Here is a 23,736-nt window from a genome sequence, read left to right as displayed (position 1 = left end):
ACTTGAAAACGCTTGCATTCTTGACACTGCATGTGGTCATGCCTACAAAAGTAGTAAGAAGGACAAGAAGTAGTCCTGTTTCAGGTGAGGAAGACTTACCATTTCTCTGGTAGGGTGATTCTTTTTTTAACTGTGGTTTATAAGTTAGCTGGAATGTTAGAATGAATGAAAGAGGGATTAGGTGATGGACACACAGTGAAGTTAAGGTTATTACCTGCACTTGCTTCTGAGCAACATGTTTTTAATATGCCTCTGAGGCCATAACTTCCATGTAGCTGTTATACGTCATATTCATCACAGTGGTGGGTACATAATTCTTGGTTCTTTAGGGGATGTTTCTTTGGCTGTTGCAGATATTAGGAATGGTTGTGCTCCCTTTTCTTTACTGTGGTTTAAATCTTAGCATGGACAGTTTTAAAGTCTTCAGAGGTAAGCTTTGCCATCATCTCACAGGTGTCTGGATGAGATGGAAGAAGCGCAGATGCAATCCTCCAGCAAACCACTGGTCCCTGAATGTCCCATCTGCGGGAAGCAGTTCCAAACCCCACAGAGCCGAGTCAGTCACTTGAAACGCTGTGCTGTCGAGATGGATGTTCCTCCTAAGCTGCTTCTTCAGGCAGTGCAGTTGCAGGTGTCCTCGCTTGGTGATGCACCTCTTCAGTGTCCCAGGTAAGCTGGTGAAAATAAAAGATGCTGGTTGCTTTGTTTGGCCTGAGAGACATTGACCCTGTGCTCCTGGGGCTGAACGGTAGAAGCAAGGCAGGCTCGCAGGCTGGGTGGCCCCAAGTCCGAAGAAGGTGAAGTAGAGCCGTGACCCAGTACCACATGGGTAGAATGTGGTAGGTAGTTGGAGAAGTCATCTCGCTTTCCTTCAGAAGTGGTCAGGTGGTGGATGACTTTAAAAGTCAGCAGGCAGGAGCAAAATGGGGAGTAAATAATCTTGCACTGGTTTGTCAGAAATATTTGTGCTCTGAGGCAATTACACAGTAAAGCTGAATGGTGTGTTTGAGCTTGTTAAGCAAACCACATAGTACGAGTGTGCAGTCTCTCCTGAGCATCTGTCATGCCAATGCCTCAGCTATTCGGCTTGTGGCTGTACTGGATATATGTGCTTTACACCCCGAGCCAAGGAGGGAACAGACATGATGTTTTGAAATGTGCTCGGTACAGAGCTGCATCTGCTGTCTTGGATTTCAGCAGAATCTTCAGAGTACAGCAAGTGGTGCCTGACTGAATTTGTATAAGGGCTCGTAAGTCCCTTTGTGCTGAGGAAGTACCGTTGCCTGTTCCCTGTGGAAGCAGAAGAGTGGGAAAGCATTTTCTGATGATCTTGGTTTTGCCCTGCTTCGACTTGTTTTTTCCCCTTTGGTACAAAAAAGCGTTCAAAGTAGAGATAGCAGATGCTTACATCAGTGCTGTGGTCTTGTGCTTACCTTTTCAAAATAAGATTTTCTCTAAATTGCTCTAAAGTCCATGAATGATAAGAAATCCTTTGCTCTCTGCTAGGGAAGAAAGTGTGAATGGTGTTTCTCATTATCCTGGATATGGGAATCTTTCTGAGCAAGGAGAGCAGCTGGTCTGGAGTGCTCAGTGTTTCTTGTCTCTGATCCAATCACATTAACTTAGGCTTCCTGCTGCATTCTTGTATTTCAGCAATCAACCAAGCAGGTCAAAGCGAAAAGGCTCCTCCAAAGAGGACTCAAAGAAAATGCAGAAGAGGGCCAAATTGGAGACTAAGGATGAAGATTTGCTGGTTGCTATGGCAATGTCACGCTCTCTGTTGGAGCAAGAAAAGCAGGAACAAGCAAAATCAGTTACAAATGTGAAACCAGTGGCTGCTTTGCCAATCAAATGGAAGCCAGGATCAGGTATGTGTTAAAGTGAGTTAGTGTCAAAGGCTGTGTTATTGAAGGAGTAATGTAACACAGGCTGCTCTTCACTAAAACTTTCCTGTTGGGTATAGGAGGGGGATGACAGCCCTGTTTCTATTTTATTTAAGCTGTCAGAGCTTCAACAATATGCGGTATCCACACACAGTCAAGAAAGACTGCAGGATGTCCATGGGGTTTAGTGAAGTCCCTTAGGAATCTCATGCTTTTTTTCACCGATTGATTGTTTTGAATCTGTAAAATATTCTTAAGATAAGCTGTTGTTTTTTGTAAACTGTGGAAGTGAAAAGAAATAACATGAAAAGACTATTGTTATTTCTCCTGCAGTAGGTTTTTTCCTATTCATCCTGCTGCAACCTGGATTAATGCAGCTTTTTCAGCCTTATCTCTTATCTCTCTGTTTTCTTTCTGTAACAGACATATGTGTATACTACATGCTGTTGAGCATGTGCTTCGCTATTTCAGTGTGCAAAAAGGTTTAGAAAGATAGCTGCCAGGGGAGAGTGTTGAGTGCTGTATAGAGGGGAGACTTCACTCTTCATGACCCTGCTCAGGTCTCCTCCTGCCAATAGGTACTGCCAGTTGGATTTGGGGTTGGGCATTAGTAAGGCAAAGGTGGTAAGACACAGGATTTCCAAATGAAAGCTGCTCAGTGTTCGTGTGAGCTGTGGTTTGATATCATCAGTAACCTGTACACAAAAAAAAGGAGTCCTTCATGAATTCATTGGCATTTTTGTCTCCCTTTTTTGTGAAGCACTGGGATCTAGTCAAGTGCCATACAGGCACCATTCCATGGGTCTGGGGGGTAGGCTGCATGGATGTCAGTTGCTTCTGTAATGGTCAGTTTTTGTAGAGATGTGACTGCTCTGAACAGGCAGCAGAGCAGTGTGAGCAGGAGTCAGTCTTTTCTGGAGTTCATTTCTCCAATAAGGGTGATGTGAGGCTTCAGACTACCTGCGGAAATCTTAAGAGTTGTGTTCAGCTTGTAGCTGCCTTTTTGTCATCACTGACTACAACACCTGAAAGAGCTGGCATGCTGAGCTCCTCTGCCCTATGTGTTCAGCTGTTTATTTATTTGGGTTCCTCTTCCTTTTCTTTTTAAAGAGAAAAAACGGCGTAAAAGAGGCCCAACTGCACCTCCACCATTACTGCTTCAGGACCCGGAGAAGGCCCGCAAAAGGATCCAAGAGCGAGTAGCTATGCTGCTTGCAGAAGAGGTGGAATTCCCTCCCACCCCTCAGCTTCCCACTAGTAGGATTTTGGAGGATGAATCTGGGAAAGCAACCTGGCTCTTGCCATTGTCCAAAACCAGGGAGTGCTTTTTATGGAATATCAGTGCTCTGACAGGACCCTATGACCCTGAATCGTTCTACACTGCTGGATTAACCCCTCCCATTGTACCTTGGAAGCCTGCGCAGGTGCGATGCTCTTTTGTCCTTGCTCTGATACTTGTGTGCCCTAGTTCACTTGCCCTGTAACCCTTCTGTTTTGTCATTTGGCATTTAAATGAGTGATCCCCTGCCTCTGCATACTCATACTCGCTGCTTGTGCCCTGTTGTCCCCTGGTCTTACACAGTTAGGTTTTATGCTCTTGAACTTTGATTTCTCCCTTTTGGAGAGGAGACCAAGGCTCACGTTACCATGTTATTCCTTGAGGTTTCAGAAAATATAACTGATGGGAACAGAGAGTACTGAGTAAAGGGACCCCATTGTGGTCATTTTGCTACTAGTTTGTTCACGTTTACAGCCGCCTGACTCTTGTTTTCCTTCTTGGCACTTTTTTCTGATTGATTCTAGTATGAGCTTTGCCCGTGTGTTGCACTCAGCAAGGATCTGGGTGAAAAGTTAAACTGAAGACTGATACTTGTCTTGCACAGAGGAGAAGGTGGGAGCACCTAGAGTTGCAAAGTGAAGCATTTGCACTTCAGCCTTTCCCTGTGCATCCCACTGCCTCTTGTTGCATATGAGCTTTGATCCAGTTTTCAGTTCCACTGTTTCATTCTGTTTTTCATCTAGACCTCCTGCCTCTTCCAGTGCTCTGTATTTTTATAAAAAGTGCCTACAGAAGTAGACAAAGCTCTTTTAGTCTCATCACACACTTGCTCACTGAGAAGGAGGATGTCACTTCTCTTCCTTCCCTCATTCTTTTCTTGAAGAATTTGATGCTTCTGTTCAAAAACTACTGTGCATATGTAGTTGCTTTATTTAATACTTCTTCCCTAGTCAAAGCCCAGAGTTTTTCACTGGCTTATCGCAGGCTAGGGCTGTACTGGAGAGGCTCCGTTCCATGAAGATTTTTGACCTTCCATTCAAGCCAAAAACTACCAGAGAAGTTTAAAAATAAAAAGTAGAAGAGCCTTTAAAATCATGGCAAGAGTGTGTTTTCCCATCTGATTCTTTCCATTCACAGAAATGGCTAAACCATTTTTACTTAGAAATAAACAAAACTATTTTTATTGGGAAACAGATCAAATCTGGAAAATACAGCTCCAAGGTGAAAGTTTGATTTAGTTACATGTAACTGCAAAAGCATTTCAGAACTCAGAACAGAAGCACCTGGAGAGCTTCAGCTGTGACTGTTGCCAGGCGCTCCAGCTATAATGAAATATTTAGATGTTGGAGTGGGAGCATTTCCACCATCCTTTCTCCATGCTTGGCAATTGCCTGCACAGACATGCTCCTGGAGAAACCACCTTTTCTGCATTTTCTGTTGTAGTTTCCTTTCTTCTGTTCAGAGCTGTTTTATCTCTGGAGAGTCCTTCATAAAACTGCAGAGAGTTTTTGCCTCGGAAGCCCCTGTACCTGGGGCATGCTCTGTAATCCTTTACTAGATGTTTCAGAAGTATGAAGTAGAGACTGTACTCTGAGCTCTGCAAATACGTAAAACGAGACCTAATTTATTGATGTCTTTTTTTCCTCCTCTTTTGATCAGAATCATAAGCCAGAGAACCCTTTGCCGTTGGTGGGATCTGATCAGCCAAAAGTATCCCAGCAAATTCAGCCTGACCTCAGTTCTCATGAGCCCACCTGCACAGAGGTTGGAGGCCAAACTTCTGACGAATCCAAGTCAGGCCCTGAAGGAGATGGGCAGTTTTTATCTCACAGCCAGAAGGATGTTCAGACCCTGCAGGACCTAGTTGAGTTGGCCAGGGAAGGACTTACCCTTACTCAGTGGAACCTTGATGTCGACCATGTTCAGGCAGCGGAGCAGCCAGGTAAGTTCCGGCAGCTTTGTGAGCCCTGTCCCTAGTCCCTTCAGCTACACAGAGCCAGACTTATGCTGTGCTAAGTTAGGAGAGCCATGACAGCACCCAAGGGATGTTGATGTTGATCCAAGAGGTGATACTGTGGGGGGACATTTTTCTGCAGTAAGCTTTAGATACAATCAAGCTGACGTTTCTGAAATGATTCATAAATCCCAGCATTTAAGAGAACTCCTGGACAACAGATACTAAATTTTATTTTAAAATTCCTTTAAGGGTATCGAAGTATTTTCTGCCAGGAGGGAGCCCGGACATTTTCAACAGCTGGGACAAAATCCTCATCCCTGCTATTTGGACAGTCTTTCTGTTATGTGCACTGTCTTTTCAGGTCTTGAGGCAATTGGATGAGAGAATGTGCGTGAGGGATGATTTTATGTTGGTACATCAATTACACAAACCTGAAGTTTATCTGTACCTATACAGGGTTGAAAAAATACAACACCTAGAATTCCTCTATGGGCAACTCTCTAATGTCCCCAGTCATAGTTGCATGTGGTGCACAACTGCACATTTCAAGGTCAATGATATCCCTTAAAATGGCCTGGCTGTTCAGCAGAATGTGTTGTGTGTCTCCTGTTCACCTGTGAAAGAGAACATGGTTGCTAAGTTCACCTGTCTGCATTTTCACTTGGATAGCATATTCCTCACTTCCCCTACTAAACTGCAGCAAATGATTCCTGGTCCTATAAAACTCCTCCTGGGATTTCAGTGGAGATACAGCTTCCTGGGTGAGGGAAATCATTTCCGCACATAAATGTATATTGTGTGTGTAAATGAGACCAGGTGGAGAAAAAACACTGCACAGACACTAATGCACCAGAACCCATTTCTGAAGACATTAATTGTTTGTGTTGCTCTGCATCCTGTTCTGTGTGCTCTGTAGACTACCACAGGGCTCAGGCTGTGCGAAACTGATTTCACTGGCTGCCTCTGAGCACTAGAGCCCACAACATTTTGTCTAGGTTAAAATGCAGATCCAAGATACATTCTGCCTGTCTGCTAGGATGAGGCCGTGGCACATCCCATCCCGCTCCGTGTCGTAGGTTTTTTCCCACTGGAGGAATACTGAGACGTGAAAGCGGAGAAGCATGCTGCACTCCGCAGTTCCTCCATCTGGATGATTATGGCACACACAGATCTGCAGTAGATTGGTGCTGCTTATGGCTGGAGGATACTCGGGTACCCACAACCTGTCACAGCCCAGAGCCAAACCCTCCGATAAAGGCATGAGGGAGAGGCTGAGCCTTCAACTCAGTCAGGCTGGGTATAGCAGCTGTCTTGGGGAGCTGTCATGGCAAGGATCCTATTAGGAGTTCTTACATGACTCTGTCTCACAAAGAAGTTGTATGTGATTTGTGATGTGCATTTTCTTCTTTGAGGAAAAGAACTGACTTCCAGTGATACTCCACATAGTGGCTTTGTGCCCCCATCCAAAGAGAAGAGCCTCCTGACGAGCGGCTGTAAAAGAGTAAGGACAACCCTTTTTTTCTACTTTTTTTGTATTTGTTTATCACTGTAAAAAAGAAGCTATTGCATTTGTGCAATTCATAGACGTATGGAATATTTCCCACTCCTTTCCATAGAAACAAAGAGGTGCTTAAGGTTCACAGTCACTCAGGAATCATCATGGGCACAGGTGAGATCAGCACACGTGGTGGTATTTCATTGATGCCCACAAGCAGGCCTGTGGATTTTTCAGTACTTGTCCTACCTGATGAGAGAGATGATTTAAAATGACAGGTAACACTGTGCATAGTTTATATAAGAGAACCAGGTTAAAGAGTTACGTTATAGCACTAAGAGTATTTGGGGGTAGGAACTAGGGATGCAGCTGCACCACGTTAGGCAGTACTCTGCTTTAATGCCCAGGCTATTCAAGAGAAAATTGGCTGCAGCCCAGGAGGGACAGAGCTGCCTGGTGCTTCCTCCAGGCTCACACACCCAGCTACTGCAGGTGGTTCTGAATGGAGCTGTTCCTCCTCTGTCACCTTCCTCTCCGCGCCGTGCCTTGCAGTGGAAGAGAGAATTCTTGCAAGGACTGGCTGACTTGCACTAATTTCTCTGATCTGGCATAAAAGCCTGATAGATGATGTGGAATGCTGTGAGGTCCGTGGAAGATGAGCACTTTTTTGCCACTAATGTGAGCTTTTAAAAGGTTTGGTATGGAAAATCCTCAGTTGTGGGAACACATATCAGAGGATCTAGCTTGAAAATCAGTGTGCTCTCTATGGTGACTAGGTGAAGAATACAGGCTAGTAAGTCACAGATGATTTTTTAATCAAGCCAGTAGTGTTCTGTAGATCACATCTTACCCCAGATGCACCAGTGAATACGTAATCCCCCATGGATGTATTATCAGTTTTCTTCAATTGAAATGCATATAAACCTCCCCCCCCCCCCAATTTACCTTCTTACCGGGGTCATCCACTTTATCTGGTGAAACTTACTATCTTTGGTTTGATAATAAATAATCATGCCATGAAAGCTGGTAGCTTTTGATGCCAGATAAATTTTGATGCCTTGAGAAAGCACTTTCATGTCGTGGTAATGGAATTAAGAGACTTCTAAAAGGAGACAATTCTGTGAGGTGGGAATCTACTAAACTTGAGCATCCCAGCTACTTGTTACAGAAACTCCAGATATTCTTTGGGGGTATTAAAAAAAAAAAAAAAAGTCCGTAGCAGGAAAAAACATCTTGTTTTATAAGCTTCTGAGTCTATTAAACCAGAGGCCTGTAGCAATACAGAAACTGTTCTGATACTGTTGTTGAAACTCAGTTGCTACCAGCAAACCCAATATGATCATTTTTTCAGATTTAGTTTGACTCCATGATAGTTTTCCTGAGCAAATGAAGTGTTGCTGAAGAGCTGGATTGCCAGTGGGAGAGATTTGTGCTTTATATGAGCACAGGCAGAGTGTAACCATGTAGAGCAAATACGTCCATTGCATTGGTAACACATCCCCCCACCCGTGCTTAAGACCCTTGTCACATCTGTGGAGTCCAGTGTAGCTGGCCTCCTGGGTAGGAGTGTTCTGGTGTGTTCTCCAACAGGAGCGCGTGCCCCCTTGGACCTGTCTTCCGACCAGTCTGTTTGCTTTGCACAGAGAATGGTGCAGCCAGGAGGTTTCTAGCCTTACTTAATTTCCCTATTCCTGATTCATAATTTTAGCATCAGCAGGAAAGCTGTTCTGGGCTTGCTGCCTGGAATGTAGCATCGGGAGTCTGGGTTTGCTGGCTTCCTGAGGTACTGTCTTGCAGGTATCCTACCTGCCAAGAATAAGAAAGCAAGAAACATCAGATTAGTTTCCAGACTGAGCTTCCTGTCTTCCCCTTGGAGATCAGTCCAGACCACTGCCACGACATGCAGAGTCTTCTCTAGCCCACCTATGAAGGCCTGGAAGGAGTGTTCCGGTGTCTGCTGCTGTTTAGGTGCTAATTAGTGTTGGCTGCCTGCAAACACATGCTGGAGCAAGTAGAAAGGTTGGGTTTCCAGAGTCCACTGCTAATGTAGAAACCTGCTAATAAAATAAAGAGCTGTGTTGTTCCAGGTGGAACTGCATCTCATGCAGATGTTCACTGGAATAAAACTTGCAGTTCCTCAACTCTGCAGTAGGTTTGAAAAGCACGAGGTCAATGATTAGTGTGTTAACTAAAAACTGGTTTCCACTTACAGTCAGACAGCCTTTCAACTGTGAGCTGAGGGTATTTCACACTTCTCTGAAGCACTGGCCACCTCCAGAGCTGCAACACTTGCCTAGAGGGATCTGAGTCTTTAGAAGATTGCCTGGGGTGGGTTCATACTGGGAGCAGCTCCAGAGCAGAAACAGAGCGTTCATCATTGCTGTCTTTGGCAGCACGCCCCAGGCCTGACCTTACCATCACCAGTAACCAGTCATAGGTAGCTCAGTCAACAAGCCCTCTCCAAAATTCCAGCAAGGGGTTCTAGAATGATAATAGAAATTATGTTTCTTTTTTATAATTGAGTGGAATTTTCAAAGGGGGTTTCAGTAACAAGCACATAAGTTCCTTTGAACTAGACAGCTGCATTAGTTTTATTCTGTGTGGGCCCCCTGTTGCAGAGCTGCTCTTCTCAGCTGTCATTGCCAGACAGTGAACGAGAGAAGAAAGGCTCATTACCCCATCCCTGAGTCATCATCTTTCCTCTTACTCTAATTACAGTGAATTGAGTTCAAGTCTGTCAAAGTGGAAATTACAGTTTCCTAAAAATGTGGTGGAACGCAGTAGATCAAGAGGCCACTGTAGGCAGTGGCTAGACCACATCAGGAAATGGTGTGGTGAAGATCTGAGGGTGATAATGTGCTGTAATACAAGGCAGAACAAGTACAGTAGAATACAACACAACTGCCCTTTCTTCACAATTGCCAGACTGTGAAAAAGTGAAGGAAAACAAAGCCAGAAATGTCTGTTAGACTTGTCTGCTTATTTCATAGAATCATTAAGGTTGGAAAAGACCTCTAAGATCATTGAGTCCAACCATCGACCCAACACCACCATGCCCACTAAACCATGTCCCTAAGCGCCTCATCTACTCGTCTTTTAAATACCTCCAGGGATGGGGACTCAACCGCTTCCCTGGGCAGCCTGGTCCAATGTTTCACCACTCTTTCAGTAAAGAAATTTTTCCTCATGTCCAATCTAAACCTCCCCTGGCACAACTTGAGGCCATTTCCTCTCGTCCTATCGCTTGTTACTTGGGAGAAGAGACCAATCCCCCCCTCGCTACAACCTCCTTTCAGGGAGTTGTAGAGAGCGATGAGGTCTCCCCTCAGCCTCCTTTTCTCCAGGCTGAACAACCCCAGTTCCCTCAGCCACTCCTCATAGGACTTGTTCTCCAGACCCCTCACCAGCTTCGTTGCCCTTCTCTGGACACGCTCCAGCACCTCGACGTCCTTCTTGTAGTGAGGGGCCCAAAACTGAACACAGTATTCGAGGTGCGGCCTCACCAGGGCTGAGTACAGGGGCACGATCACTTCCCTGCTCCTGCTGGCCACACTGTTTCTGATACAGGCCAGGACGCCATTGGCCTTCTTGGCCGCCTGGGCACACTGCCGGCTCATGTTCAGCCGGCTGTCAACCAACACCCCCAGGTCCTTTTCCGCCAGGCAGCTTTCCAGCCACTCTTCCCCAAGCCTGTAGCGCTGCATGGGGTTGTTGTGGCCGAAGTGCAGGACCCGGCACTTGTCCTTGTTGAATCTCATACAGTTGGCCTGGGCCCATCGATCCAGCCTGTCCAGGTCCCTCTGCAGAGCCTTCCTACCCTCGAGCAGATCAACACTCCCGCCCAACTTGGTGTCGTCTGCAAACTTACTGAGGGTGCACTCGATCCCCTTGTCCAGATCATTGATAAAGATGTTGAACAAGACCAGCCCCATTTGTCCTATAGAAGACCTGAAGTTGATAATGCTGATGATTATCTTCAGGAGGCAAAGGCAGCGTATCCAGTACAGTATCCAGGGCCCACAGTACAGCAACACTGATAAACTGGGTTATTCCCTTCTTATTTGTCAGGGAAATGTTTGACAGCTGTAACATAACTTTTGTCTTTGGTTTCCTTCTGTGTTCTAGTCCTCTCTCAGGTTGCTGGCTGAAGATTTCAGTGCAATGGTCAACAACCCCCACTTAAGTGATGTCCAGTTCCAGGTAGACTGTGGGGAAGTCCTTTATGCCCACATGTTTGTGTTGTATGCACGGTGTCCACAGGCCATTGAAGTTGTAAGTACTGCTGACATACTTTCCTCCTCTGCTTCAGGAAAGCCCAGACTGCCCACACCTACAATCAGTTAATGCTACAGAATCAGCACAGAGCACTGCTGGGCCTAACGGCAAGTGCCTCTGGACCTGCAGTGGGTTTTCAGCTTAGGAAACCTAAGGGAGACTACAGGGAGGCAAGGATCCTTGCATTCTGCCCACGGAGAAAGCTTCCTAAGTGCTTTTTGCCCTTGAATTTTTGTACCTGTGCAAGTGCAGACTGCCCTGTCCATCTTGGTGTGTCCTGCCTGTCACCCAGGCTGGGAAGCTTGAGTACGGAGTAGACAGATTCCAGGAGGTGCTTTAAAGTAACCTACACAGAGGTTTTGTCACTCTCACAGTTGCCTTGGAGGTAGCTGTGCAGAATTGTGCTTTTTGCAAGGCTAGTGAAGTAGTTCTTACGTTCCCAGAAGCATTTTGGGTTGAATAGTTCCCAGCCTGCTCCTGTGCAGCCTCCTGTCGGGACAGTGAAAGGCAGTGAGCCTAACATTTGAACTCTACTCTTTCACGAGCTGCCACCAGTCCATACAGCCAGGTCCCTAACAAAGGGAGCTTTCTTTAAAGCTGCCCTTTCGGAAAGTTTAGTTTTATCCTCATGCATGTTGGCAGCAGTTTCCACCCAAGGTGACTCAGGCCGTTTCTAAGGGGTCCATGAAAGTTCGGGGAGGGGAAGCAAGTTCATATATGCCATACAGCAGTCTTAATATGAATTTTTTAAGGGATCTTCACAACTATTAGCAAATGTGTGTGTGCCCACAAATCAAAGGACTTTAAAAACTATTGGGTTAGCCATGTTCTCTTATTATTTCCCTGCAACTCTGCCTGGCTTCAGCATTCCCACCCACTGTTTTCGTGGGCTGGAATCATTTGTGTGGGTAGAGTTGTGGGATTGGCCCTATGCTGTATTTCTGATGCCTGCAGAGGGTTGTTTTCCTGTAAGTCCCCACCTGCAGAGCAGCATTTCATGTTTATTTTCTGTATAGGCGAGGGAGTGCTCTTCTTTGTTAAAGATTTTGGGTAACAAGGAGACAGTAATTAATCAGAGATGACTTTGGAGCTCGTGTTTTCTGTTGCATGGCGTCCCCTAACTTTGGAGAGACTTTCAGATAGCACGATACGTGATTTGGCTGCAAAGGAAGTGAGACCTTACTGAACTGGAGATGCATTTTTGCCAAAACCTGAGATCAAGTTGGACCCACACAGATAATGGTCCAGTTCAGTGGAGCAGTATTTGTATGGTGTCTCTTTTCCTGTGAGACACCATGAGAACTAGAGTTTTGGCAGTGCATCAAGGGTAGGTAAATTCAAAACAGATCAGAGGAAGCTCGCTTGTAGAGAGGTGTAGATAACTCTGGAAATTGTGCTCTGGGAAGTAATTTGATTCCAAAACTAACTGGAGAAGTCTAAGACCATCTTTTACATGTATGACTAAAATGAGTAGTTAAACTTTATCGAAGCTAACAGCTGTAGGGTCAGGAAGGAAATGGCCTGTTCCATATGAAGCTCTGCGTAACTGGTCATCTTAGCTTCCCTCTGAGGCATCAGGTCCCGGTCCCAGGGTAAGACTTCGGCGAATGAAAGGAGTAAGCTGATAGGAACAAGAACGTGGGTGTTGCTGTTCCTTTACTAGCAAACAGACCTTGTTTGCTTTCTTCTTACCCCAGGTTCACAGCCAAGGGTTCTTAGTGGAGGAGGATGGGAATGCACAGACACGCCGTGTGCTGCTGAGTGATGTGACGGGAGAGGCGGTGTGTGCATTCCTGCGATACCTTTATGCTGCTGATGCTGACATCCCTGCTGGGGTGCTGCCCCAGGTGGGGGCTCTGGCTGCCAGGTTTGTATTGTGAGCATGTTTTGGATCCCCTCATGCTTTCAGCCACACGGACCCCAACCTGATATCTTCCGTTGCAGTTCTAGTGGCTTACAAATTCCATAGTCCTCTGCTTACATCTTAAACGAAACTTGCACATAAGAACATCCTACCCTCATCTTTTCCATGAGTCTCTCTTCAGGTTGTATCTAAGTGAGATTTTCTATGTTCAGTACATGCTTAGCAGACTTTTGCCAAGAGTTTTGTCTCAGGATGTTTATTGACAGCTGATGTTGACCATGATGAGCATGTCTTCTACATGTGATTCTCGAAGCATTGCACTGGCGATGCACTTAATCTGAACAACACTTGCAGAATGTATTGCATGCTTAGAACTCTAATGTGTTGTGTCAGCCATGCTCTCGGTCGTGATCCTAGGCGTGTGCTAAGTAAAGAGCCTGAAATAGGAGCAGTTGCTGAGACAGTGGGGGAAAATGGTTGGGTCTTGCCAAAATGTATGTACAGAGGTGCCCTGTCACTCCAAAAAGCCATGAAGCTTGCACATACAGACATTATCCAGCCCTAGCCATTCCATCGGGCTCTCACCAGTGCAAATGGCAAAGGGGTTTTAGTGTAGTCATATAGCTGTTTAGTCTCAAACATAAAAAAGGAAGAGTGAGCCTGATGCTTTCATGTGAGTGACACCTGGAAGAGGGTATTCCGAAATTTAGGAGTATACTGGATCTTGTACATCTTAGGAAACCAGCATCCTCATGCAAATTCCTTACAAGGCTCACAAGAGTGATCAGGTAGCCAAATGGTGAAGAAATACTGGAGGAGGAAAATACTAATGTTACTATTATATCCTTGCAGGTTTGGTGTGAGGGAACTGATGGCAAAGTGTGAAAACAACACTGGAGAGAGTCAGGTGTCTTCTGGAGTGGATTCAGAAGATGATCTTATCTCTGTGAGGGATGACGAAGATTGTGAGGACAGAGCTGAGAACTTTCAAGACCTCTTGAAGTCAGTGTGGGTGGGTGAAGATGAGGAAGAAGTAGCTATGCTGAACCCTGAATGCCAGAAGGAAGATGACAATGGGGTGGGTGAACAGGAGCTGGAGGAAATCTATGAGTTTGCTGCAACTCAGAGAAAGATGGTTCAAGGTGAAACGGAGTTGAGCGAGGGAACAGACTGCAGCATCTGCAGTGATACTGAGGCAGCCCAAGGTACAAACCAGCAAACTGAGGAGGAAGAGGTAAAGAGATATGAATCTGCTTCAATAAGCAACAGCTTCAAAGATTTGAGGGATGACAATGATGTGGAAAGATCTAAATGTGACTCGTCTGCACAAGGAGAGAAAATGCAGAATATAAATAGGTGCAAGAGCGTGAATGATCCACAGACCACTTTTGTGCCTCACCACAGTGAACCTCAAAAATGGGACGTAGCATCCCATGCTGCCACCGCTAATGAAGGAGAGACTGTTAGGAGATGTGAAGGTGTGAAGGATTCCAAGTCATCTCAGGTTTCACATGATGAGGCAGATCACTGTGAAAAACAGTTTCCTAGCTTCCATGGTGATACTAATATGAATGAAAATTATGAACGCTTGTTTTCTGCAACTCAGGGAGATTACTGCGAGCCTTCCCCAATGAAAGAAGTTATCAAAGAATCAGGAAAGGCTCCTAGTGAAAAACATGTTGATGTTAATGATTCACTTCTGTACAGCAAGTCACAAAAAGAACTCTCTCCGCATAGGAACGGTTTTTATCCTCCCAAACCTTATGTGCCCCTTTTTCCTGCTGTTGGCTCTTCACCTGCATCTCCAAAATCAGAGGCAAAGTTTGCCAGAGAACATGTGTCAACACCAAAGCAAAACAAAAAGGGAAGATCATTCCCGTCTGATGAAATACACTTTCAGAAAGCCAACGAGCTGGATACTGCATCAAGAAACGAGAACACAATTTCTCCAGCAGAGCTTCCCCACATTGATTTAAACAAGCGTACCTATGTCCCGGAGGTGTCATCACTGGTCATCACAACTCAGGATGCTGCAGCTCAGGGGAACAAGGAGGGTGATGTTATTGTTTTATCTTCTGATGATGAAATGGAGTTACAACAAGACAAGAAGTCGCCAGAGTCAGGCTCCTCTCTGAAGGAAATGGAAATCCCTGGGCAACTGAAATGTACAAACGTAGAACAAGGTCCTGAGATACCAAAACCTGAACATAACTCATCAGTCACTGAAACAGAGCAGAGATCAACCCAGGTCTCATGTGGCATTACAGATACAGTGCATATAAATAATGATGTAAAGATGTCCACCAAATTGCCTCTCAGCAGACAAATAGATGCTTGTACGGAGAGCAAACGGAGTCCAAACCTGAGCCCTGAAAAAATGCTCAGTCATGAAATGTCTTCAGCTACAGACAGCTCCTGGCTAGTGCCAGACACACCAGTTCTGAGCAAAAGCAGAAGTTTCTCAACACAGACTCAAGTCACAAGTATTAATTCTTTAAAGAGTCCAAGATCTAAACTCAGCAAAAAGCACTTAGCAGGAGGTAGTAGTAACCATGAAATGACTGGAAATTTAATAAAAGTTCGTGAAACAACATTGTCAGACGAACGTTTGCCTATGGAGAGCTCAGTCAGTGAAAGGAGCCCTTCCAGCAGCCCAGCAGCAGGATCATTTTCCAAGAACTCCCCACCAGTTTCTCCAGTGGATCCAGTTCTCCTCTCCCCTGGCCACATCAACGTAAAAAGCAAATGTGCCAAGATCTCATTTTTATCCAAACCTGTGCCTCCGTGCCATGAGCAGTCACTGGAAGATAAAACAAATATTAGTGTGGTTGAGGTAGAAGACAGTGAAAAGGAAGTAAGTCTGCCTTCTTTGAGTAGTAGCGTCTTGCTTTGTGACGAGCCCCCACTCCCCGTTGATGACTGCTGGCATGTTGAATATCTGTCACCAGTCACAGGTAACAACCAGGACTCCAACCAGGTCAGCCATGCAAAGACCAGCGCTGCCAGCAGCCCCAGACCTGGCTCTTGGCATGACCAGTGGGAGAGCCCAGTCCACGTGCAGGAAATTAAGGGCAGTACCCCTCTTCGAGGAAGTCCTGTTGGCAGAAGAACAGCTTTGCTCTGTCTTGAAAAGAGTCCTATTGAGGCATGTTCATCAGTGGGCAGTAGACTGAGTTACCTGAACTCCAAAATCTGGGATGACTGGAATGGAGAAGAGGAGGAAGATGAATTTCCAGAGATGCTTCCTCTGTCTCAGAGGTTGTCAACTGCAGCAGGTGCCTGTCAGACAGATCCTGTAAAGACTCCTGGTGAGAGCTTGTATTGATACTAGATTTATTGGACTAGGTTAAATTGTTTTCATTTGAAGTGGTCATCTCACCTGTGGTTCACTTCATACATTGAAAGGGTCTTTCGGCCTTCTGATTTGAAGTAGTTGTCAGGGCCAGGCACAAAGAAGGTACAGTCATCTTCTGATGTGGGAGAGAGCATATCCAAATGTGGGATTCCTGGAGCATAGCCACTTGTATTTCGTTCACACTGGTTCTTCGATAGTGATGGTACTCCTTGCAGAAGCTACGGGTACCTGGAGGAAAGAAACCTAACCAAAACAGAACAAAAAAGGGGCCTTCAGCTTGCATGCCAGTGGATATTTATTTGTTCCCTGTAGTAGTGGGTGCTCTGTACAGTCTTGCTTTTCACGCATTCGTGAAGCGATGCTTGTGCTAACATACATGAGGACATCAGGTAGGCAACACAGTGGTGCAGGCGCAGAGGGTTTCCTTGTGTAGAGGCTAGCAGGGGGTGGGTGCCTGTCCTTGCCCGTGGGTAGGCTTCATGCGTGCTTTCCTGCAAAGCTCTGCTGATGCACTGCTGTCTTGTGCTGCCTTCTGTTTGCTAGTTCTGGGCCCTTGCAACAGACCTCTGCGTGCCCGGCACATATCCTTGCATGATTCCTTCCATCTAAGACCAGTAATTGATCTCATAGTTTCTAATTAAATATATTATTAATTATGCCACACTAAGTGATTAGTTTTACGGGTGTTTAGAACATGACGTGTGAGACTGACTGTGCTTCACAGTATCAGTAAATTGGTATCAAATTGGTATGATTAAATCGGTATCTAACTCAGGACCCCGGAAGCTTGACTTGCTCAGTGTCTTCTGCATCAAGTCCCTATTATGAAATTTCCTTCCTGGGAGAAGAACCACTTTAGACAATTCAGTAAACATGGTTTTTTAACTGCCTTGTAAATGTTGCCTGTTCTAACAAAGCACTGAATGGGCTTCATATTCAGACATGACATATGTCTTAATTTAAGCTGGTTTCTGATTTAAAGTCAATAAAAACCAAGTATCTCAGTTTAGAAAAAAAAAAGTGTTGACTGTTCTGTCCAATATGAAGCTGAGTAATAATTAAAAGAGCTTGCAGGAAAGTAGTGCTACTTAAACAATTACTATATAATATTAGACTGCCTGCCACTAAAAGGGGAAGGTATCAGCCATTTTAAGTCCTTTCTGTACTAAATCTGATCATGGTAATTTCATTCTGCTGCAGAAGCTTCCTGTCAGGAGAACGACAAGCCTCCCAGCACTCCAATGACACCAATGCCAGCTTACTCCCTCATGGAGACCCCACAGCTGAAGAAGGAGTTGAGCAGGTTAGCATTACCTCCATGAGTACATCTCTTTATGAGCAGCAACTTGCTGGCAGGTAGTGTGAAAGAAAGCTCCTGGGCTGAAAGTGAAACCATGGTGAAGCTCCAGTCAGTGTTTTTTGAGGTCATGTCACACTTTTCCAGCTGACCACTGGACTTCCTGGCCTGAGCCTCTTCCTGAGCTGTGACAGTGGAAGGTGCAGCATTATCTTAACCTAAACTCCCACCTTTCTCTTTCAGATTCGGAGTTCGTGCTCTCCCAAAACGCCAGATGGTGTTGAAGCTGAAGGAGATATTCCAGTATACTCACCAGGACGTGGACTCTGACTTTGAGGATGAAATCTCATCTTCCCAGCCTCCCCTGCAGAAGTCCCCGGTCAAACGCTCTAGGCAGTCAAAGGCAGACCGGACTGCAGGTGGAAAGCGTGCCAATGCCTCGAGGGCTGTGGGCAAAAGGAAGCAGGTTGCTACGGCTTCTTCAGTGCTCCCTGTGGGGAGGGCTGATGATGACCTTGTTGGATCCCGTGAAACAGGCTGTGCAGCACCCAAGGAGGGGACTAAAATGACACACCACCCAGAAGGAGCCAAAAAGCAGAAAAGGTCATCTGTATCTCCAGAGAGATGGTCTCTGGCAGCTGATGGTGAGGAACCAATGCTCTCAGCATCTCAGGAGTCTGCAGTTTCTTCAGTGGATGGAAGTGACATCTCTTTTGGTTCACAGAGGTAAGGGAACAAAATACTAGACAAAACAGTCAACAGCGCAGGACAGAGGTGAGCTAGGAATGTGGCAAACAGAGGTGAGTGTCCATGTGGCCTGCAGTGGCCCTGCCACCTCCTTGGGCTTGTCATTTGAAGGTCAACACACTCCTACAAAAGAAATAGGCTTTGTTTTTTTAGTCTAATTCCCAGTAAGCTATTCTCAGAACACAAAAGTGCTTGTGGCTGCATGTGGGCAAGGCCCAAATCTGGCATGCCTGGTCTCTGCGAGTTAGAGCAACAAGGAGCGCTCAGTGTTGGCCAGGAACCTGCAGCTAGAGTAGGGAGAGGATGACACAGCACTACTCGGCAGAGGCTGCCGCAGGATGGCAGCAGTATAGGTGCTATGGGTCAGGAGCAAGGAATGCCAGGCAGCTCCGGGGCTGGGTGAGCAGGACCAGCACTGTCATGGCTGGTGTGGGGCAGTTTGCAGAACACGTGCCATGTTCTGCTTCACTCATTTTGTGGGTGCCAGTATTGGAGAGTGTGTGACCCTATAGAGGGTAGTCACAGTGGTTGGCCACCAGGGATTTGGGGAGCTCTGGTCCTGTCCTTGGTGGCCTGTTCTTTCCTTGATCTCTGGTCTACTTGATCTTGCTTTTAGTTCTTTCATGAATGGATTTGAAGCTTGTGCTTTTGCATCCGAGGAGGAGGAAGAGGAGCTTCCAGCATCTCAGGCAGCAGCTCGGGAAGAAGAAAAGCTGGAGGCAGTAAGGTGCTACATCCGTTCAAACACAGCCCTGTACCACAAGATTCTATTTTATGAGCCAATTGAGCTGGCTGAGCTGCACGCAGAACTGAAACAGAATGGCATTAAAATTTCCAAGGCAAAGCTGCTGGACTTTTTGGATGCTCACTGTATCACATTTACCACGGCTGGAGCCCGGAAACAGAAGGAACAGAAAAGAAAGGGGAACAAAAAACAGAGGAGACGATACTGAATGGAGCCCGATCCTCCATCCTGAAAATTTTGTACGTGGAGGCCTTCCTGATAAACTGGAAACCTTATTCCAGGCTGGTGCTAGCAGCGGTGCTGTGATCGGTGGGTGCACTGCTCCTCCTTGTGGCCTGCTGTCAGATGACATGCTGGAGAACGGATCCGAACTGAGCTCCTGTTTCAGCCCTCTGCTCTGAATTGCACAAACTCCTCCAGTCGCCGTCCTGCCTTCAGCACACAGGTCATCTGGAGCCTCTTTTTTCCCCCGATTTCCCTCCTGTGCCTTTTCTTTTCTTTCCATTTTTCTAATAGGTTTTAGGTCCCCAACTTTTCTTCCTGTTGGTGCTTCTAGAGGCAGGTGCTTCCCCCAGTGACACTTGCCAAGACCTTTTCCCTGGCCTTGGGCTGTGAAACGCTTCACCCTTCAAGTTCCAGTATTCCGTAGAATAACCCGCCTGCAAGAAACCAGTTAGGGCAGGGAGAATTGTGGAAATACAATGCCTTTCTTCTGTCCTTGGTTCAATTTGCAATCTCTGGTAAAACTCCTTAATCTGTGTTTCTTAAATGGCTACAAAACGGTGGAGGTGTTTTTCTAGTCTCTTTGCAATGGCTCCCAAAAGTGCCCTCTGACATCAGATGTCGTGTGAAAGCCCTTTAGATTAGAACATCCAGTTGTGTGTGTTCACTTGCATGCTGGATCTGTGTTAAAGATACCATCTGCTCCATTTTCTGAGCGCTGTTTTACCTTGTCAGTGTAGCTTGAGTATGTCCTCGACAGAGATGTTTTTAAGACAGTATTGTAGTGACCACTGGATCTCTTCAGCACTTCTTAGAACCTGATCTAAACCCACTTCTCTGATCAGTCTCATTTCCAAACTGAGACTGATCTTAGGTTGTAAACTGTCTGGGACTCTTGGGGAAGTCTTGGACCCTAAATTGTCACCTTTTATGTATTTACTTCCACAACAGCTTCTGACTTTTGTCTGTTCTGGCAGTTCTGAGTCTGCAAAGAGTCTCACTGAACAAAATGGACACACCACTTCAAAAAAAAAAGCCGGATTTCTGAACGTATTTATGTAGTTGGAACATAAAAATATTTTTTCTATTTTTGATACAGTATGTCTTTGGTTTTATTTGATTTATATTATATACAATAAACAATTTGTAAGGTACTAATGATAAACTATAAGTAATGTCTTATGATAGACTTGGGGGGGTTCTAAGTGGCAATGTCAGGTCTAGTCAAGAGCGGTAGAGTCCGCAGTCTGCGCCCGTACTGGCTGAAACCCCGAGCAGAGAACTGGAGGAAGAGGAGTTGACAGGGGTGCCCAGCAGCAAGGAGAGGTGGGAGAGATCACCCGCAGTGGCTGATGAACGGTGGATTGGCTTCCTGGAAAGAGACGAGCTGCCCGGTTCATCTGGGCTGTGCAGCCCTAAGGTAAGGGAGACTTGGGGGAAGGTGTTGGGGTCTGCCAGGAGGATGGGCTGTGGGGAAGGGTCCGGTCTGGCCTTGGAGGGGAGGGCTGCTGGTGAAGGGGAAATGGGTGACCACTTATGAACCTCCTCTTCTCTGTCGGGTGTCGCTGTGGCATGTATAATGCTTGGGGGACCTCCTAGAAAAGTCTTCTGCCATGTCTGGTGAATTTTCAGGAATTTGGGATGGTTTTCTTCCCTGGCAGTCACATCACTTTTCTTCCCCCACCTTCTTGTGCAAGAGCTGCCAGAAGATGACTTTGTTAGGTGAAAAGGACAAGGCTTGCCTTTAAGTGGCATGCTAGGAAATGTTTCCCTCAATGTACCGTGTATTTCTCTCTCAAGTACACACTTCATAGATGGAAAAAGCTTCAGTGCTACCTACCAGTCTTAATATGGGAAAATAAATAAGACCCCTTCCCAGCTTTTTTTTCTCTATTTTTAGGTAAGACTTGTATTTATGATCAAAGATTTCATAATCAATTCTTTATTACATCTTAACTTTCAATGAATGCAGTGTCACAGTTTGATGGATATAAATGACAATCGTTCAAATAGCATTGGTGTCATAAAAAACTATTTAGCATGTTATGAAAAAAATTGGAATTTTAGTCACTGAAAGTGTCTCCATCCTCCTATCTTTGTCATCCTTAAACCTTGCAACTGGACAGTCTTGGCCTAATGCAGAAAGATGATTTTAAATATCACATCTGTGCTGTCAGGGTTTGGAGGTGACCGCTTTGCGGAGGCTTGCCTCCATGCTTCCTCCTTGCTGAAGCTGACAAAATGTCTCTTGTAATTCTAAAACTTTTCTCAGATGATGATAAGAGCATTTAAAATCTTTTACAGCCTTCAGGACCACGAGGACACACCTGACATACACTGCAAATTATCTGAAAGCAATTATTCATTCACCTGCTTCATTAATCCGTAAGCAAAGTGTGCCTCCGCAAGCTAACACTGGTGTTGCCATCTGCCAGTGATGACGTGCTGCCAAACAGTTTGATTTGTAGATATTTCTGTGTTTTCTTACCTTCCTAATGCAGGCTCATTTGTCTTGGAAAACACATTGTCATGGTTTTTTATTTCCAACTGTGTAGTAACAGCTATCAAAAATATTTTGATACTTCTGTTTGCTGTAACATTTCCAAGGCTGCAGAAAAAAAAAAAACAACTTTTCAACTAAGGTATTAGTTGTTTTTTAAGTTAAAGAAAAGAGCAGGTATGTTACTGGCATTGCACAAAGTTTCTGTCTTACCAAGATGCACCTTGTGAGCTCTGAGTGAGCTTTGGAAAACACCACTTCTAAATTTGCTGTGACAATGAAATTATCTGCGGGGATATGGATACGTCTTTGCAGCTACCACCATGTTGGTTTGTGTATTGTCACATTTCCTGCCTGAAAAAATAGTAGGTTTATTCTGAAAATCTGTGCTGCAGATGTTTACGTAATAATCTTGCATGTGAGAAGAGAGCTGTTTTCGTATATGGGCAGAGTTCTGTGTGTCCACTTAACTCCAGAAGTCACCCTGTCTTAATGGCATTTCTTGAGTGGGAGTGATCCATCACCGTGGGCTCTGCCATGGCCAAGACCCATGTAGGGGCCAGTTTAACTACAAAACATGAGAATGCTGTAAAGCACAGAGTGGCGACTGCTGTGCCTTCCCCTTGTACTGGGCCAACAGAGCCCAGGTACGCTTACAGTGCCAGCGTTTAGATACCCGAAGGGATAAATACGAGAGCAATCCTTCCTGCAGTTCTTCAAGGGGACTGGAGCTGTTCTGCGAGGACATTTCAAATGCGCTTGTTTGCTTTTCAGATCATTCCAGCATACAATTTCTTTCAGAGGCATTGCATATAAGCTGCTTGTTGTTTAACGAAACACCAAGTGCCTGGGAGAGGTGACACAGCCTTCAGCAAAGACATCTCTGTGATTCAGTTGCTGTCCCCCAGAAGAGGGTTTCAGATGGACCTGCGGTATTTCTCTGCCCAGGTTCCTCGCCTCTCCAGCTGCTCTACTGCCCAGGCAGTCATCTTGTAAGCTTAGATTACTAAGGACTGAGTGAGATTGCTAAGGATTTAAGCTCGAGCCTAAGCTCAGCACGAGCCCACTCCTCCTTTTCCAACACCGAAGGCCACATCTCCACTCTCGGGACCTAGGAGGCTCCAGCAGCCTGACAGTGCCCCCGGTAGGTCCTCATCTCTTGGAAGGACGCTGAGCCAAGCACAAATTTCCAGAGCTCTGCTTTGGTGTCCTCTAGATGCTTTCTCCTTAGAAAGCGGTCTGCTGTCATGTCTTGTTCACTGAGCTTCTGCAACGAAGGGTCCGTGTTGCCCCCCGAGGTGGGCATTCGCTGTTCGCCCGACACCGATGAGCCTGCCCAGACACGCAGAGCTGAAGCCTTGCCCTCCACGGGTACCCAGGGAGAAACCCCTCGCCTGCAGGGAGAGCACCCGGCAGCGCTGGTGTCTCATCCAGCACCGGATAACCCACACGGGAGAGGCCCTACGAGCGTGGAGAGAGCTTCAGCGTGAGCTCGAAGCGGATCCGGCACCAGGTAACCCACCCGCGGGGGAGAGGCCCTACAGGTGTCCGAGCGCGGGGAGAGCTGGCCCAGGCCTGCCCCTCGGCACCGGCCGGCCTGCGGAGGCAGCGCCGCCTGCGAGAAGGGCCCGGTTTGGCCGGCGGGACGGCCGCGGAGCCCAGCCGTGGGGTGGGACTAGCTCCCTCGCAACCCCCGGCGCCGCCATTTTCCGTCGCCCTCAGAGGCGGCGGCGGCGCCGCCCGCCATTGGCCGCCGCCGTCACGTGACAGCGCCCCGGGATCCGCCGCCGACGGCGGGGCCGGCCGGGCCGAGCGCAGGAACGGGGGCCCCGTCCCGGGGAGGCCCCGTCCCGGGGGGGGGGACCCCAGCGGCTCCCTGCCGCCTCCCCGCCGCGCCTGGGGAGCCCAGGCCCCGGTCAGCGCCCCCCCCCGCCCCCAGCCCTGAGGCTGCATTAATTTTCCCGGGGCGGTGGGGGCGCTCCCAGGCAGCGGGGCCGTAGGGGTGCTGGGGAGCCCGGCGCTCCCTGCGGTGCGCCCCGTGGAGTTGGGGTCCCTGCTCGGCGGGGAGTTGCGAGTTCCCAAGTGCAGAAGCCGCCCCGCTCGGAGCAGTCAGTTAA

The 23,736-nt window shown here is 46.7% G+C and overlaps 1 protein-coding gene across 3 annotated transcripts in view; it reads left to right on the top strand.

The window, feature by feature from the left end:
• Nucleotides 1–20,220, top strand: part of SLX4 (SLX4 structure-specific endonuclease subunit) — a 34,147-nt gene extending 13,927 nt beyond the window's left edge. For 2 of the 3 annotated variants that reach the window (XM_076351076.1, XM_076351079.1), the window contains 11 exons: nt 454–669; nt 1,654–1,868; nt 2,994–3,307; nt 4,822–5,104; nt 6,532–6,620; nt 10,740–10,886; nt 12,587–12,756; nt 13,606–16,061; nt 17,309–17,411; nt 17,649–18,131; nt 18,769–20,220. In XM_076351076.1, coding sequence (XP_076207191.1) covers nt 454–669; nt 1,654–1,868; nt 2,994–3,307; nt 4,822–5,104; nt 6,532–6,620; nt 10,740–10,886; nt 12,587–12,756; nt 13,606–16,061; nt 17,309–17,411; nt 17,649–18,131; nt 18,769–19,105 — 4,813 coding nt within the window. In that variant the 3' untranslated portion in view covers nt 19,106–20,220. The remainder of the gene's footprint in view (nt 1–453; nt 670–1,653; nt 1,869–2,993; nt 3,308–4,821; nt 5,105–6,531; nt 6,621–10,739; nt 10,887–12,586; nt 12,757–13,605; nt 16,062–17,308; nt 17,412–17,648; nt 18,132–18,768) is intronic. The other variant, XM_076351078.1, reaches the window with a different exon arrangement.
• Nucleotides 20,221–23,736: the final 3,516 nt, after the last annotated feature.

Source organism: Aptenodytes patagonicus, chromosome 13, assembly GCF_965638725.1.
Source record: "Aptenodytes patagonicus chromosome 13, bAptPat1.pri.cur, whole genome shotgun sequence".
Taxonomy (NCBI): domain Eukaryota; kingdom Metazoa; phylum Chordata; class Aves; order Sphenisciformes; family Spheniscidae; genus Aptenodytes; species Aptenodytes patagonicus.
This window is presented reverse-complemented; position numbering and strand designations above follow the sequence as displayed.